This window comes from Chrysochloris asiatica, unplaced genomic scaffold (assembly GCF_000296735.1).
Source record: "Chrysochloris asiatica unplaced genomic scaffold, ChrAsi1.0 scaffold00074, whole genome shotgun sequence".
Taxonomy (NCBI): domain Eukaryota; kingdom Metazoa; phylum Chordata; class Mammalia; order Afrosoricida; family Chrysochloridae; genus Chrysochloris; species Chrysochloris asiatica.
This window is the reverse complement of record NW_006408592.1, coordinates 12,492,135-12,510,264: the sequence shown is the minus strand read 5'-3', so window position 1 is coordinate 12,510,264 and position 18,130 is coordinate 12,492,135. Positions and strand designations below refer to the sequence as shown.

Here is an 18,130-nt window from a genome sequence, read left to right as displayed (position 1 = left end):
CTAGACAGATTGGATACTACTCAGTGGAGATTCTACCTTCCTTCATGTCCTCTGAATATAGGTTCCCTCTTGAAAGCTTGTAAGCCAGTCACTTCTTGCCTTTGTAGCGCCACCCATTTTGGGTAGCCAATGTCCAAGTTGCCCATCCTTGTCTACTCCATGTATGGAGGGGGTAGGAATGATCCTTGCTGTAAGGATTTGTTCCCTCTTTTGAGCTACTGAATCCATAGGTGTAGGTCAAGTTCATCAAACTGTATCAGATAACTCTTTTTTCCCTCTTCTTTCTTCTTCTGGTTGAGCTCTGATCATACAGTCATTGAAGCCAGGTCAAGTGGGTATGATCTGCACGTGTGGGTGTTCTTGTGCATATGCCCTCTCTTCCTATCAGCTGGATGCTTCACTCTCCACTCTAGTCCTCTGTGGCTGTGTCACTGACTCTGGGCCCAAGAGTCCCCATGTCTTGCCACACTGCTGGCCAACCAGGTCTCCACCCAGGTTGACAGAAGTCTATTGAACATTGTAGGGCTTAGCTTGCAGCTTCATTGCTGTTTTTCCCTTACTTGCCCTTATCGGTGATGAGCATGGTCACCAATCAGAGCATATATTCTCATTGAGTCTTAGTCTTGGAAAGGGGTTTACAATGAAGGTTGCATTGCTTTTAAATGCAAGATTTTCAGTCAAACATTCTGTGGATTCTTTGATTTGGACCATGCCTACCTTTATGGCCTTACTTCTTGCCACTTACCCCCTTGGCTCCTACTTTTCAGTCAGACTAAAGTAGGACTTTCCAAATAGACCATGCTCTTTCATAACTATGGTCTTTTGAGAGGCTCAAAAATTACAAGGTTAGTGAGTCGCTGAGAGTTCAGGCACATGGACTCAAATCCAGGGCTTCTTGGCTCTTGGCTACCAACTTTAACTATATAAACTGCCCACAAATGTCAATGTCTCATAGCTTAAAGACTATTTGGCTAAGTTAGACTGAATTATGGGTTCTGAAAAGATACACAATACTTCATTTACTGAGTGCTTACCAGATACCAGATACCTTGCTAGACATCATAACAAATCATATTTTTTTCATGAACTTTTTGAAGTCCCTCATATATATAGGATTAGCAGCAGACTGCAAGATCAATTTGAACTACAAGATCAATAATTACAATCCACAAACCACTCCTTTGAAACCCTATACAAGGGTTGCTATGAGTCAGAACTGATTAGAGAGCACTTAACAACAACAACGTGTATGAATGTAGTATATATCAATATAACAATCTTTCTCTCTCTCTCTCTCTCTCTCTATATATATATATATATGTGTGTGTGTGTTGTTGTTGTTGTTGTGAAGTGCTGTCGAGTCGGTTCTGACCCATAGCGATCCTGTATAGGGTTTCCGAGGAGCAGCTGGTGAGCTTGAACTGCCGACCTTGCAGTTCAAACAGCTTCGCAGTCTGGCACATTAATTCACAGTGCCACACCAGGATATATATATGATAATTTGAAAAACCCTGCAAAGTTAGTCACATTTTATGGATAAGCTGTGTCTTGAGAATGTAGTGTGGTTCTATTAAAAATCCCATACAATTCTTACTGATTGCACACTCTACCTCCAAACCCATGTCACTGAATCTCTAAAACATTTCCACCCACTATTCCGTGAAACTCAACTGAGAAGAAATGGTAAGAATCATAAACCACCAACATAAGCATTTTATAATCAGAATCTCTGCCATGCACATCTTCAATGAGCCAGCACCCCAAAGGAATAAAATGTAGTGCAAGAGCCCTCCCAAATAAAAGTCATTTATGAAAGATAAGACTGGAGAGAGCTCAAAGAGCAGCGGAGCTAAGGAGTGAATTTAGGGGGCCAGACAATGGAAAGCTGTGGAGGTGGGGAGTAGGGAGGATGGGAGGTCTGAGGGAGAGCCAGAGGAGGGACAAAGTATGAGGAGAAGGCACTGCATTTGAAATGGTACCCTGGAAAATACCACAGAGTCTGAAATTTTCTTTAGAATTCATGAGGCTCTGAAAGGAAGGAAGACTGCTCCAATTCGAAAGAACATCTCAGAGAGGTTCAACTCCTTCCCTTTTCCTAAGGTAGCTCCTAGCTAAGCGGATAAAAAGCCAACTAAAGCATCTGGGGGTTGGTGGTGCAGGAGGAGTCGCTCAGCTCAGCAGTGCTGGGAGCATACCCATTTTATGCAAAAGCTGATGAGGCATCCAGCACAACAGGGCTGCCCCCTGGGTTGATGGCTTGGAGGAGGTGAATGATGCCAGCCCTTGTCCAGAAGGGGTTCTGGCTCACTGGCACTGCACATGAAACTAACATGAGCCACTTTGGAAAGTGACAAGGAGCCCAGGGGGTTTGACTTTAGCCCTGTAGAGTGTGTGTGTGATGTATGTGTGTGCGGTGCTGAGAAAGAAGAGATTCATTAGGCCATCTCACAATGTGCTAGAGCCTTCCAGAGCAGTCTTCAGCTGTAGCCCCTCCTTCTTCTGTGCTCCCAGGGGGTTCTCATTTTATCACTCTGACCATTGACTGGTTAAGCTATTCAATTCTTACTGAGAACCTCATTCATGTGTGACCTTGTGCTAAGGATACAAAGATAGGCCCTGACCTCATAGAGTTCACAGTTTGGCCAGTGAGGAACATAGTTATAATACATGCACAGTATACTGTGTGCTGATGAGTAAACTTGGGTCCTTTCTGGTTTGAACCTGGGCCCTACCATTAATGGGAAATGTTGCCTCAGTTTCCTCATCTAGGGGTTGTTATGAGCATTAACTAAGATAGTAGTTGTAAAACACTTATTTCAGTGCTTGGAACATGGTGAGCATAAATTAATGGGTAACTCTTAATGTTCCATCCTGTGATTGTCAGGAGGAATGGGCCTGGAGTTAATTCAGTCTTGGCCACTGATTAGTCAGTTGAACTACTTTGGCCAAGTCATTTCCCTTCTTCAACTCTATCCCATCTATAAAACAACAGCATTATTCACCCTTAACTCTACCACCCAAATGGCTCAGGTCACCACGTCCAGCTGGGCCTACTAGCATTGAGGACAGAGCTGTGCTGGATGGAGGTAAGGGTAGGGTCCATATAACGTTAAGTCTTTGGGGCCACAGAATCTATTCAAACAGTTCTCTTGTGTGATGTGTCATGAAAGAAGGCAACATAGATTTAAGGGAGACTTTCTGAGAAGCGACTGGAAGTCAAGATGCTGAGAAACCAGGGCCCTGAGTAAACACTTGCATGAAACCCGACTTCACTGTTTCCACAAACCTAACCAATGTGCTAGGGAACTTGTCAGCTCACATTTCATTACATGGCTGGTTGCTGAGTACAGGGCATGTTGATTTAAGCTGTTTTCATTAAATCCTGTTCTCAGTGCCAAACAGCAAGACACTCATCCTAGGAGGAGGTGGACAGCAGGGGCACGTGTTTCCCAGTCCAACAACCCAGAGTCAACGCTGATGGTTCAAAGATCACTGGGTTTGTGGCTGCTGACCCGCAGTGCCTGATGGTAAGGCTCTGGGCAGCAGGTCACAAAAATGCTAACAGAGCTACCACTGCTGAGGGTCTGAGTGTGCCAGACCATGTTACCACTTTACCTTCTCTCATTTAGCCCTCACAACAATTCCATAACGTAAATGTACCCAAGGTGAAAATAATTAAGTTTAGGGAAAATGGATGACCAAGCCACTTGCTGAAGTCATTCTACAAGTGGGGCACGTACTCCTACATAAAGTCCAATGCTCTGAACATCAAGACAGTCTCTGAGCTATTGTGGCATTCAGTCAACAAGGCAGCTGTTGCTTAGCTTCACCACAAAAGACAGATCTAAATGAACAGCCACTCAGGGAAAGTGCCCTAGGACATCAAGTGCTTACTCTGTGACAGGCACTGTTCTAAGTGTGCACACAGGTTATATAACCCTCAGAGGTACGTACTATTCTTGTCTGTATTTCTCACATAAGGAAACTAAAGTCTAGAAAAGTTAAGTACCTTACCAAGGTCACACAGCAAGTGGTGGACTCAGAATTGATCCCAGGTAGGTACTGCCTAAACAGTAGGGGTTGGGGAGAGAGAGCAGCTGAGGTGCTTTCATTATCCTTAAAAATGGCTGCCAGAGGGGATGTGACAACTGGGGAGAAACAGTGCTCTCTAGGGAGGCAGTAGAGAATGACAGGAAGCAGGCTAGACCTGGAGTCCTAGGCAAGGGTTTGACTCATAACTTTAACACTCACCAGGGAGTCACTGCAACTCCCTGAGCATCATGGTGTGCTGTCTTAGGCTATGACCACACCTGGCATCCTTTCCTCACAGGGATGGTGTTGTGGTGTGTATGTGAGTGTATATCTGTCTGTATTTCTGTGTGAAATGTTTCTTTGTACGCTGTGAGACCCTTGATAAATACAAATTGTCATTACCATTGTAAGGGGAGGCAATGATGTCTTTGTCTATCAGGGATATCACAAACGTGTGTTTTAATCATAATTGTAACAACAGTTAACAGGTTTTGAACCTTTATTATGAGTCAAGTAGGCTTTTCTGCTGCATTATCTTAACCCTTTCCTGGCTGAATTATTTTCTCTTTGAACTTTTTTTCGATGCCATGTCTTTTCAGTAAAGCAAGGCATGCTGAAATTCAAAACAAAACAAAAAACTTAAAAAAAGTAATGTGGATTTTGATTCAATTATGTGGGACACATATGTCCCAAGTGGACTCTGATGGTAGGATTGGTGGAGAGAGGCTTGTTTCTTCAGATTCATGCAAGGCACATACTCAGGATCGCTCTGACTCTGTATGATAAGAACTGGATTGCCAACCACAAGGTCCACAGTTTGAGCCCACCAGCTGCTCCATGGTAGAAAGATGAAGCTTTCTACTCCCACAGAGATGTACAGCCTCAGAAACACTATATGGAGTTGCTATGAGATGGAACTGAACTGACTTGATGGCACTTAGAAACAACAACAAGGCACATACAATAACTGGGATAGAAGATTCCCAAGAAACTTAAGAGGCTGAAAACATTGGTGGGCAACATATACCCCACAGTGTAGAGCCATCCCCATTGGTCATTCTTGGCTGTAATCTTTACAGAAGCAGACTGCCAGGTTTTTCTTCCATGGAGCCATTGGATGGTTTCAAATCATCAACCTCTGTGTTAACAGTCAAATTCTTCACCATTGCCCCACCAGAGCTCCTCATTCAACACTCGCGAAAACCCCGGAAATAAGTACTTTTATTATCCTCATTTTACAGCTGAGGGAGGGAGGGAGGTTAAGGAACTTGCCCAAAGTCATAACTAGCAATTAGCAGAGCACAGATTTAATCCCAGGTCTGTCTGGCTCAGGAGCTCATGACACCACGTTGTGCTGATTGGTCACCACACATTAGGCTGTATAGTTTTGATGCCAGTTATGAAAAGTAGTGTACAAAGAACTGAAGGGGACCAGATCTCACAATTCTAAAGTGCCTTCTAATGGCTCTACTGTTTCCATCTATAGGGCCAGTAAAGAATACTGAGGAATCTTACACAAAGTTATACCTGCCTGCCTTTGAGGCCATGGAGTTTCTTCAAGGATTAACAATGCAAGGGACAGCTATATACCTATCATATATTAGCTCTGTGGCTACATCATGAACAATACAAGCCAGCAAAACTTTAAGAGGCCATTTATTATAACACCATAAACAGAGCTATATAAAAATAATTATTCCTGAGACCCTGAATGTCCATGCTTGTAATCATGTCTTTACATGAGCATTGCAAACAAGGATAAAAGTCCAATTTAGAGTGTCAACTAAACATAAATTCTCCATCCAATGGGGAAAGACAATTCAACGTATTTCAAAGGCATAAATGCTACAAGGATCTCAGGCCTGCAAAAGGATTCAACCAGCTTTCCTGATCACACAAGAACTGTTAAAACACAACATAATGAGCCAATAATCAGAGCTTCACTATTTTCCAAACAGTATGAAATGGTTAGGAAACATATTCAAGTAAAAATACAGTTGGAGATGCTATCATTTTTTAGTTGTGTATGTGTGTGTCCTTGGACAAGATTATTAAAAAAAACTGAGTTTGAGTTTGTTTGCTGCCTGCCCCCTCCAATAAGAATGCAAATTCTACAAAGGTAAGGACTTAACTTGTTTATCTCCTTATTCTCTATGATTACAAGAGTGCTCAATAAATATCCATTGATTAAAGTATTAACTAAACTGTAAAACAGGATGATACCATGATCTACTATGTAATAATACTAAGTACTTCACATAAGGAGCTCTGGTAGCATAATGGTTAAGAATTGGGCTGCTAACCTCAAGGTTGGCAGTTCAAAACTACCATCCGTTCTGTGGGAGAAAGATGAGGCTCTCTGCTCCCGTAAAGATTTGCAGTCTTAGAAACCCTGTGCAGGGTCACTATGAGTCCATGGTACTTAACAACAAGTACTTCACATAGGTTCTAAGTAATTCTCATCCTGAGTAGTCTATAAACCATAGAGTGCTTACAAACTTAAAGGTGACAATATATCTGTCCTTTGAACCTTATATGATTAAATCATATGGTGAACCAAATGTAACAACCATCAAGAACACATTGAATTATCTGCTCATTAATTCATTCATCAGGGATCAGGCCTATACTGTGACCTGGGGATGCAGAGATGAATAAGGCATGTTTGCTACCATCATGATGCTTACAGTCTAGTAGAGGATCTGACCAAACAATCAAGTGGGGGCCAGATCATAGAAAACTCTAAGTATTATACTGAGTTTAGATTTCATTCTGAGGAGATGGGTAAAATCAAAGGGTTAGTTGGGTGGAGTGTGTGTCCTTTAAAACCTCATCCCCTGTAGAACTTGTCTAGGAATATATTGTTTCTTATAGGCCTGGCTTCTGAAGACCATCATCTTAATGTGAGATGAGAGTGTTTGGCAAACACACAGCATTAAAGAGCAATGTCCTTATGAAAGGAATGATGTGAGGATGTAGTATTTTAATCTTCTGCTCATCTAGGAGTAGAGGTGCTGCTGGTAAAGTGTTTCAGGAAAAAAGCAATGCATCCAGAGGTACTGCCACAATTAAGAACAGGTCTCATCACTGATCAGGGCTGAAATGGTGAACACATTACAAACTGACACCTCCCCCCATTATCCATGCTGCACCCTTCTGCTCCCCACATTTACCAATAGAGCAATCGTGTCCAGTCCAGCTGGGGTCGCAGCTGCAAAGTCCAGTGTCTGGGAGGAAGGTTCCGTGACCTGAGCACTGGTCCAAGCACGTGGCTCTGGGTGTCTCGCAGTTGGTGCCTCCCCATCCGACAGAGCAGTGGCATTCACCTCTCACGCACACACCCCGGCCTGAGCATGTGGGATCCATACAGTCCACTGGGAAGCAGAGGGAAGAAAAGAGAGGTCAACATTGGAATACAAAGGGGGACACTTCCATAGGCAGATCGCTCAACTTTTAATGAAGAGACTTCCCTTGTTCTGGTAGAAAGACACATTTCCTATGGAAAGGCTGCTTGGCATAGTGACGAGCAGTAACTTTGTCAATGACAGCCCTTGGTTCCCAGCTCTATCCAGTGGCTTTGACTGAGCCATCTTAATCTGAGTCTCTGCTCCTTTGTCTGTAAAATGTGGGTAAAAATTCCTGTCTCATAGGATTGTGGGGTGGACAAAGCAAGAAATGTATATTAAGCATCACTTTAGGGCTTACTGCTTCCTATCTCTGTAGTAACTACAATAATAGATTACTGATTTTGGCTCACCTCTATTCACTGTCTTCTAGAACAGGAGCTGGTACAATTTTGTTTATGTGAGCATTAATTTAAATGACAATGCATTTAGCTTCATCCTCCTCCTACTGTGCCTGATATAAACTTTTTTTTTCTCTTTTTAATACAGCATTTAGTTACCTTCCTTCTGTCAAATCCTGAGCCAATGACTTTCCCCAGGCTGCCTGGGGAGGTACAGGGAAAGGAAGACGTAGGGCAGATGAGACATGGAAAAAAAGAACTAGGGAAGTGCAGACGACTCCTTCACATGGCGAAGAGGATGAGAAAGGCCACCATCAAACAAAAGATCCCGTGGTCTCTGGGAGGGCAAAGCCCAGAACAGTGTAGTAGAAGAGCTGCTGCTTCAGAGAAGGGTTCCTGGCATAACCAATGATAAGGCTCCCAACCACAGTTCCAATCCCAGCTCCAGAGCCAGCCCCTCCCACTGTGGCAGCCCTAGCCCTGATGACCTTGGCTGCTGTGTCAATGTCCCTTGAGATGGTGCTGGTTTGGAAGCTTCGACTAGAAGTAAGTGAGGTCAGGGAATGTGGGGCTGTCAAGCGGCTGGAGCACTCATCTGTCCGTGTCTGGGGTGGTTTCAGTATCACTGAGAGGTGCTCCTGATCAGGGAAGGGGTGCAGATGAATTTGGTGCAGGTGCACATTTTCAGGGGATGAGGGGCTGTAGCTGGAAAGCTGCTCCAAGTTCAGATAAGACAAAGAGCTGATATAAACTTTTGAACCTCACTTTCCAGAGGGCCAACATTTTGATAACTATATTCAAGTAAGTTATATGTGTGGATTCTGCACAGCTTCTTCTTACAGGGCAGGTGAACTACCTAACTGTGGCTCCAAGGGCCCAAGGTCAAAGTGGTATTAAGAGACCAACCCAGGACACAGAAAAGGAGACTAATGAAGAATTTTTGTGGGGACCTTTTCTGTGTTTGCACTGTAGTAGATGGTTTACACTATCAGTTCTGCAGTCTAATGAGGTGCACATGAGGAAGCTGAGGCTAAGAAAGGTAGGTATATAATTTATCCAAGATGTCACTGCTAGTCCTGGTTATAAAAGGAGTTGAAAACAGTTTTGTCTGATTCTGAAGCTGATTCCGTTTCAGTTACTGGGACTGATTTTCCCAAATAAAAGTGTTAGTTATGTTGTTGTTGTTGTTGTTAAGTGCTGTCAAGTTGGTTCCAACTCACAGCGACCATGTACAGGATTTCTGAGGAGCAGCTGGTGGGTTTGAATCGCCAACATTATGGTTAGCAGTCCAGTGCTGATCTTTCTGTGCCATACCAGGACCCCACTGACCTCCAATTATCCATAAATCACCAACTGGAGAAGAGGGTTAACTTATCATGTGTCTCAAGTTCACATGGAAAGTTCAAAAGGCACTTGCGAGAATGCAATGGGCAAAGGTCTAGGTTCTCTACTCTGCTAAAAAGTTGTTAGGGTCTTTTCATTTAGGGAGGCTGAGGATGCTCTTATTTCTGAAAGGGGAAAGTGGTGTCTGAGAGAAGACCCAACATAAGACTGTTGGAAAAAGTGTGCTGACAGACTGCAGTGAGTGTGGCCAGATCCCTCCTCACAAGGGTCATGAGGAAGTCTTTATGCTATAAAAGTAACAGCTTAGCATTTGGTCTCTGAGGACCTCCATTCAAGGGTCAAGGCACAAAACTTATTGGTTCTCTGACCATGGTCAAGTTACATACCTGTTTTGAGTTTCCTACCTATACAGCAAGGAGCTCTGGTAGCGTAGTGGTTACAAGTCGGGCTGCCAACCGCAAGGTCAGCAGTTCGAAACTACCAGTCATTCCATGGGAGAAAGGTGAGGTGTTCTGCTCTCGTAAAGATTTATAGCCTCAGAAAGGTCACTATGAGTCAGAATCGACTCCACAGTACTTAACAACAACAACAAACCTATACAACAGGTATACTAAAAATACATACCTCTCAGGTTTCCCTGAGGATCAAATGATATTGGGGATTTGAAAGGAATGTAGAAAATGTTGCAAAAAAAGTCACTTCTTGTTGTTTTATCAGGACATGGGTAGCTTGACTTAGAAAGACAGTGGTCAAAGCTCATTATCATTCAAACACACTTTTACTGTATTTATCAATCATCTTTTATAAATCCAATATATTTGACACCCAGGCTGGGTATGTTAAGATTCACAGACACGAATGGTTAGAGACTTTACAAAAGGCTACATATTCTGAAAGCATTTATCTTGAGGATCAGTGCAGAAAGAAAACTTTGCTTTCAGTCTTTAAAGAGATTCAACTTATAGACATAAAAGTTAAGCATGAAGATCAGGGATCAGGAGTGACCGTTTGCTAAGAGCTGAATGATGACAAAAACAAAACCAGTTAGCATTAACTCAGTCCCTCTTATGGATCAGATATTTGCCTGCTAAGGATTTATTGTCAAGTGCCCTCAAGTCAGTTTCGACTCATAGTGACACCATATGGGGTTTCCAAGGAGTGGCTTGTGAGCTTGAACCACCAACCTTCTGGTTCAAACTAACCTTGGGGTCCACTGCTTATCCTATAGTGACACACCAGCACTCTCTCTCTATGTGTATATATGTATATATGCATGTATGTATAAAACCTCATTTAATATTTACAAAGGTACTTTGAGGCAGATGCCATCATAATCTTCATTTTACTGACAAGGAAACTAAAGCATGTAGAAGTTGAATAACTTGCCCAGAATTGTACAAATGTAAGTGGAGGAATTTAAATTCAAATCACTCTTTTCCTAGAGCAAGCCTTTTGCTATTTCTTCTACATTTTTATTGGCTCAAAACACCCGAATACATATATACTACACATATATATAAGGGGCGCTGGTAGCATAGAGTGATCTGGAAGCTATGCCACGGGTATTTTAAATATCAGCAAGGTCACCAATGGTGGACAGATTTCAGATGATCTTCCAGATGAAGACAGACTAGGAAGAAGGAGAGAGGAACTACTTCCAAATATTTAGTCACTGAAAACCTTATGAAGAGCAAAGAAAAACTGTCAGATATAGTGCTGGAAAATGAGCCCCTTGGGTTGGAAGGCACTCAAAATATGACTGGGGAAGAGTTGCCTCCTCAAAGTAGAGTTGACTATGATGACACGAATGGAGTAAAACTGTGGGAGTAAAGCCCTCAGGACCTTCATTTGCTGATACGATACAACTCAAAATTAAGAGAAACAGCGGTAAACATCTATTAATAATTGGAACATGGAATGTACAAAGTATGAATTTAGGAAAACTGGAAATTGTCAAAAATGAAATGGAATGCATAAACATCAATATCTTAGGCATTAGTGATCTGAAATGGACTGGTATTGGTTACATTTTGAATTTGACAACCACATGGTTTACTATGCTGGGAATGACAAATTGAAGAGGAATGGTATTGCATTCATCATCAAAAAGAACATATCAAGATCAGTCATGAGGTACAATGCTGTCTGTGATATGATAATATCCATTTACCTACAGGAAGGACTGGTTCATATACCACTATTATTCAAATTTACACAACAACCAATAAAGCCAGTGAGGATGAAATAGAAGAATTCTGCCAACTTCTTCTATCTGAAATTGATCAAGCATGCAATTAAGATGTATTGATCATTAGTGGTGATTGGTATGCAATGGTTGGAAACAAAGAGGAAGGATCAATAGTTGGCTTTGGTGATAGAAATGATGCTGGAGAGCACATGACAGAATTCTGCAAAACAAATAATTTGTTCATTTCAAATACACAGAAATCAAATTGACTACATCTGTAGAAAGAGATGGTGGAAAAGCTCCATATCATCAGTCAAAACAAGGCCAGGGGCAGATTGTGGAACAGACCATCAACTGCTCATATGAAAATTCAAACTGAAGCTGAAGAAAATGAAAACAAATCCACAAGAGCCAAAAATATGACCTTAAATATATCCCACCTGAAATTAGAGATCATCTAAAGAACAGATCTGATACATTAAACACTAAAAACCAAAGACCAGAAGAGTTGTGGTCTTCATCAAAAACATCATACAAGAAGAAAGCAAAAAGTCATTATGAAGACAAGAAAGAAGGAAAGATCAAAATGGATGTCAGAAGAGACACTGAAACTTGCTCTCTAGTGTAGAGATGCTAAAGCAAATGGAAGAAATGAGGTACAAGAGCTGAACAGAAATTTTTAAAGGTAAGCTCGAGACGACAAAGTCAAATATTATAACGAAATGTGCAAAGATCTGGAGTCAGAAAATCAAAAGGGAAGAACACGCACAGCATTTCTCAAGCTGGGGGAATGGAAGCAAAAATTCAAGCCTTGACTTTAGCTATTGAAGGATTCTCTGGGCAAATTATTGAATGATGCAGAAAGCATCAAAAGAAGATGGAAGGAATACACAGAGTCACTGTACCAAAAGGAAATGGTTGATGTTCAACCATTTCAAGAGGCAGCATATGATCAAGAGCCAATGATACTGAAGGAGGAAGTCCAAGGTGCATTGAAGGAATTGACAAAGAATAAGGCACCAGGAATTGATGGAATAAAAATTGAAATCTTTCAAGAAAGTGAGGTGGTACTGAAGGCACTCACTCCTCTATGCCAAGAAATGTGGAAGACAACCATCTGTCCAATTTATTGGAATAGATGTATATTTGTGCCCATTCCAAAGAGAGGTGACCCAATGGAATGCAGAAATCATTGGATAATATCTTTGATATCCCATGCGAGTAAAGTTTCACTAAAGGTAGAAATGGTTGCTAGCATACATTGACAGAGAACTTCCAGAGATTCAAGCAGGATGCAGAAGAGGCCGTGGAACAAGGGATATCATGGCCGATGTCTGATGATGGATCTTGGCTGAAAGCAGAGAATACCAGAAAGATGTTTACCTGTGCTTTATTGATTACACAAAGGCTTTCGATTGTGTGGATCATGACAAGCTATGGACAACATTGTGAAGTATGAGTATTCCGAAACACTTAATTGTGCTCATGAGGAATCTGTACATGGACCAAGAGGCAGTTGTTCGAACAGAACACGGGAAACTGTATGGTTTAAAATGAAGAAAAGTGTGTGACAAGGTTGTATTCTTTCACCATACTTATTCAACCTGTATGCTGAGCAAATAATCCGGGAAGCTGGATTCTATGAAGAAAAACGTGGCATCAGGATTGGAGGAAGACTCATTAACAACCTGCAATATGCAGATGATACAATCTTACTTGCTGAAAGAGAAAAGGACTTAAAATACTTACTGATGAAGATCAAAGAGCACAGCCTTCAGTATGAATTACATCTCAATGTAAAGAAAACAAAAATCCTCACCACTGGACCAATAAACAACATTCTTATCAATGAAGAAAGATTGAAGTTCTCAAGGACTTCATTCTTGGATCCACTATCAACATTCATGGAAGCAGCAGTTAAGAAATCAATGTATTGCATCAGGCAAATCTGCTGCACGAGACTTTTTTAAAGTGTTGAAGAGCAAAGATGTCAGCTTGAGGACTAAGGTGCACCTGACCCAAGCCATGGTATTTTCAATAACCTCATACGCATGCGAAAGCTAGACAGTGAATAAGGAAGACTGTAGAAGAATTGATGCTTTTGAGTTATGGTGTTGGAGGAGAATATTGAAAGTACCAAGGGCTGCCAAAAGAACAAACAGATCTGGGTTGGAAGAAGTGCAGCCAGAGTGCTCCTTGGAGACCAGGATGGCCAAACTTCGTCTCTCATACTTTGGGCATAGTTTCAGGAGGGAACAGTAGCTGGAGCAGGATATCATGTTTGGTAAGGTCAGAGAAAAAGAGGAAGACGCCCAGCGAGTTAGACTGGCAAAGTGGCAGCATCAATGGTCTCAAGTGTGGCAACAATTACGAGGTTGGCTCAGGACCAGGCAGTGTTTTGTTCTGTTGTGCACATGGTTGCTATGAGTTAGTACTGACTTATGGCATGTAACAACAACAACAACTACATTTTTACTGGCTCAAAAATACCTGAATATATATATATATATACATACTACACATATATATATAAGGAGTGCTGGTAGCGTAGTGATTGGTGAGTTGGGCTGCTAACCTCAAGGTCAGAAGTTCGAAACTACCAGCCCTTCTGTGGGAGAAAGGTGAGGCTTTATGTTCATATAAAGATTTACAGCCTTGGAACCAACTCCACAGCACACCATCACCACTACCACACATATGCATAAACACATAAAGTTAAGTGGTTAAAAATGGAAATCAAAACAAGACAAGAAAAAAAATAGAGACAAATGGAGAGGTAACAAAGTCAAACACAGGCAAAGAATCTGTTCTACTGCTGTCTCTGGACACCATTTAATAAAGGTCAAAGTAGATCTGTTGGTTTTCTCGGTAATTACAAATAACAGAAATAATAGCAATGATAAATTTTCATGACCTGCCTAAGATTTCAGAATCTCAGAAGGATTATTCTGGTCCATTAGGCTACTGTGGTAAGTCCCTCAATCCAGAAAGCTTTATAATTTGACAGGAAACAATTTAGCAATTCCTATCCCAAGGCTTATAAGGTATTTCCCATTCTCCAAGTTCCTGTCCCCAGCTTTGGACTGAAATTGTCTCTGTGAATCCCAGGGCGTCCCAGAAGACAAAACTATAAATCTCCACTGTTAGCAAGCAGGTCGAGAGGGTGCCAATTTTAGCAAGAGGCCCTTGGCATCACACTCCTGTCCTACCTTATACGTAATAAGTCTAATAGGGACCCAGAAACCAGCAAAGAGAATCTTGGGCTTTTAGCTGATGGTTCAGGCAGAGAACAGAGATCAGAAGGAACTGATGAGAGGCTACCTTCAGGCAATTAATCATACCTTCTGAAGGTCAGCTTTGGAAAGGGACTGCAGGGCTAGTGTGGAAAGCAAGTGTTAAAGAGGACTTTGCAGCGAAAGGAAGTCTGTGCTGTATTGGCTGAGAATCTCTGGGGAGAATGTTGTCCCTGTGCCTCTACAGATCCCAATCTTAGGGCCGTTTTCTATGCTCCATTGAGGCTCTACCTGCCAAAGAGGTCATACATAGACTGTGAATCTGCCTGCCCTCTCTGGAGTTTCTGGGTGACAGGAACCCTAGGATGGGATTAAAGTTGTCTTTTTACCATCCCACTAGGGTAGTGTCATATTTACCTTTCAGAGAGCTGTACACAATATGGAAAAACCAGCTGGTCTGGGGTGTTAGAGCACTGTAAGGAAGGGGCAGTGGAGAAGTTGCTGGGGTGGTATAGGCTGAATTTTGTTTAGAAGACAATTTAGTTTCTTCTTAAAAGAAGTGCCAAAAAGGATGCACTTCTATTCGGCAGGGCTTGTCATTCAAGCCACTATTTCTGGCAGAAGCTTAGCCCATTAGTACTATGATGAGGCCTGAAGGCTACACTGGAAACATAACCTTTCCCCCCAAATATTTGTGACCACACAAGTTATGAGATGGTCTCTGGGTCCAAAAACATTGTGTCTCCCATTTCACTGCAAAAGGCCTAAGTATATTTATTCTCTTCTGTCCCTTCCCTGAGTCCCTCTAAACAACCTGCTGGCTCAGTTCAAGCTTTAAAAAAATATGTGGCACTAAAATTCATAAGAAGGAAGACAGAGAGAGAAAAGTAAACTTGTTAGCTGATGTTTTATAAACACAATGAAACCCCTTAGAGCAGAGCTCAAGGAAGAGGAGGGAGGAGGACAAAGGCCACAAGAAAACTCTATAATAAATGCAAGAAATATGCAATGACACTCCCCCAAAGAAACACAAATAATAAAAGGAATCAATACCAGATGGCCCTTCTCAGAAATGAAAGCAGGAGTAAAAACATTTCTTTTCAAATAGATAACATAAATCAAAGATCTAAACAACTTCTTTGCTTTCTTTGTAAATAACTCTTCTGCTCTGTGGCCCTATCCAGTACTGGTTTATCTGGACAAGAACAACTCCCAGCTTCCCCACCAACACAACATTGGTGGGATTGGAGGTGAGTGAGCCCCTACAGTTTCAAGTGGAATTTCCTTTCTGTTTTTCGTCCCTTCTCAGGGTCTTCACCTCAAGTAACTAAAATGAAAAGGAAAGCATATGCAAGTCACCTATGTCAGGATTGGAAAGCCAAGTTCTCCTGTTGTGGGGGCTGGCACGCCTCCTCTCTCAGCCCAAAGCAATCCCCATCAGAGTTAACAAGTCTGAATCAGGATGGCCACACTTGGGGTTTCTACAGTCTGCCTTCAGAGGCAATGCTTTTTAGACGTAAATCCCTTCCTATTGCCCACTCTTTGAAAATGGTCCTGTTATATCTCCTCTCTCTTTTTTTTTTAAAAGAGAAAATAATGCTGTAAGAGGGGTTAGCTGTTGAATATCAAACAGGATTGGAAGGCTAGCTCACTGTGGAACTGCTTTACTCATTAGCTCCAGACTTTGGAGAATGGGAGATACTGACCAGTATTCTGAGTCAGCTGTCCATTTCAAAAGGATTTTTGATAAAGCGAGAAGGTGGAAAGAGGAAATGGGCTTCCATTGTCCTCGGAATACTACTACGTAGAGTAACAATTCTGGTAGTCCCTGAATTATGAATCCATTGTGTTCATAAAGTTGTTTTAAGATGAATTGGTATAAAAGACAAAATAGGTGTGGTTAATATCTAATAGTTGGTCAAACGTTAGTATCTACTAGTATTTAATATACTTTTCTATATATAAAAAAGTTTTTTTTTAAAACCAATTCCATATACACTAAAACAACTTTAACATAATAATATAGTAATAATAATAATGTTTTGATGGACATCACTGTGTGCCTTAGAGTAGGGCAGTAGTGGCAGTATTGGGGTGTTGCATGGGGCCAGGGGCTTCCCAGCCTGTGCTGACTGGCGGTAGCAGCATCCCTGCCCTGGGAAAGACAGGGGTGGGAGGCTCAGCAGAGGCAAGAGGAGGAGCAAGATGGGAAGGTATTCCTCAGGGCATTTTGGAAGTGGAGGCTCAGAGGCATGGGTGGGAAGGATGTCTAGGAAGGTTGGGTTGTCGACAGAGTAGAGAAGTCCCCCAAGAGTGTTGGGGGAGGCAGCTGTATGGTGGCCGTGGTGGCTGCAAACAGCAGAAACCAAAGCAGGAGCCACAGGAACCAGGGCGGAAGGAGACAAAGGAGGGGGAGGATGAATGGCTGCAGAGATTTAGGCCAGTGAGTGTCTAGGGGCCAGGGAATGGGGGAGGGAGAGGTTTTATGGGGTTGGTTCTAACTAGGGGTTGTATGTAAATAAAAAACTGACAACCTCGGGCTGCCTGTAACAATATAATAATGTTGCATTGACTATGTGTGAGACACTGCACTATGTGTTTAAATCTGTTGCCATCAAGATGATCCCAAGTCATAGCAAGCCTACAAGACAGAGTAGAACTGCCCTAGAGAGTTTCCAGGCTGTAATCTTTACAGAAGCAGACTGCCCCATTTCTCTTCCACATAGCAACTTGGTAAGACCCGCTCAGTTCCAACTCATAGGGACCCTCTATAGGGTTTCTGAGGAGTCACTGGTAGGTTGGAACTTCTGGCCTTGTGGTTAGCGGTCCAGTGCTTATCCTACAGTGCCACACCAGGGCTCCTTTTCTATGTGCTTGACATAGTCATTTAATTGAATCATCACAATAGCCCTCTGAGGGAGATGCTATCATTTTATAGATGAGGGAATGGAGGTTAGAGTCAGAACTCAAACCTACATCTATTCGACTATGGTGATGAACAAGACTCCTCCTCCCATCTGGAAATCCCAGGCAGTGAAGAAGAAAAGACTATTGATCTGAAGTAAAATTATATGGATTGAAGCCTCATCTTGCTATTAGTTAGCTCTATGATCATGGATATGTTGATGCTCTGGCATGAAATATGAGTATTTACTTATCTGGTAATATTTTCTAAGAGAAGACTGACATCAAGTGCCACTGTTTAACTAGCAGCCTTGCTCAACCAGGTTTATGAAGGAGGAGACAGATTCATAGGCGCCTAAGGGACACTTGTGCAGGACATGAATGTGCATACAGGAGGATCATAAAGAAGGCAGAATTAGGAGGTCTATAACAGAATCCCAATTTCAAAAACAGAGGAAGAGAGATGAGTTTACTTTTCGTTCTTAAGTGCTGTTGAGTTAGCTCCAACTTACAGTGACCTGTATAGGGGTTCCAAGGAATGGCTGGTAAGCTTGAACTGCTGACCTTGCAGTTCAAACTGTACTTACAGTCCCGTGCATTAGCCCACAGCACCACACCAGGACTCCAGATGAGTTTAGAAGGAAGTGGAAACAACTTGAACTACGGAGCCAGAAAAACTGAGCT

At 42.1% G+C, this 18,130-nt stretch overlaps 1 protein-coding gene across 1 annotated transcript in view; it reads right to left on the bottom strand.

Annotated features, from left to right (window-relative positions):
* The window catches only part of TENM4 (teneurin transmembrane protein 4), a 543,700-nt gene that overhangs the window by 168,416 nt on the left and 357,154 nt on the right, over positions 1-18,130 (bottom strand). The window contains exon 11 of the mRNA XM_006864983.1: positions 7,206-7,406. Within this exon, the coding sequence (XP_006865045.1) occupies positions 7,206-7,406 (201 nt within the window). The remainder of the gene's footprint in view (positions 1-7,205; positions 7,407-18,130) is intronic.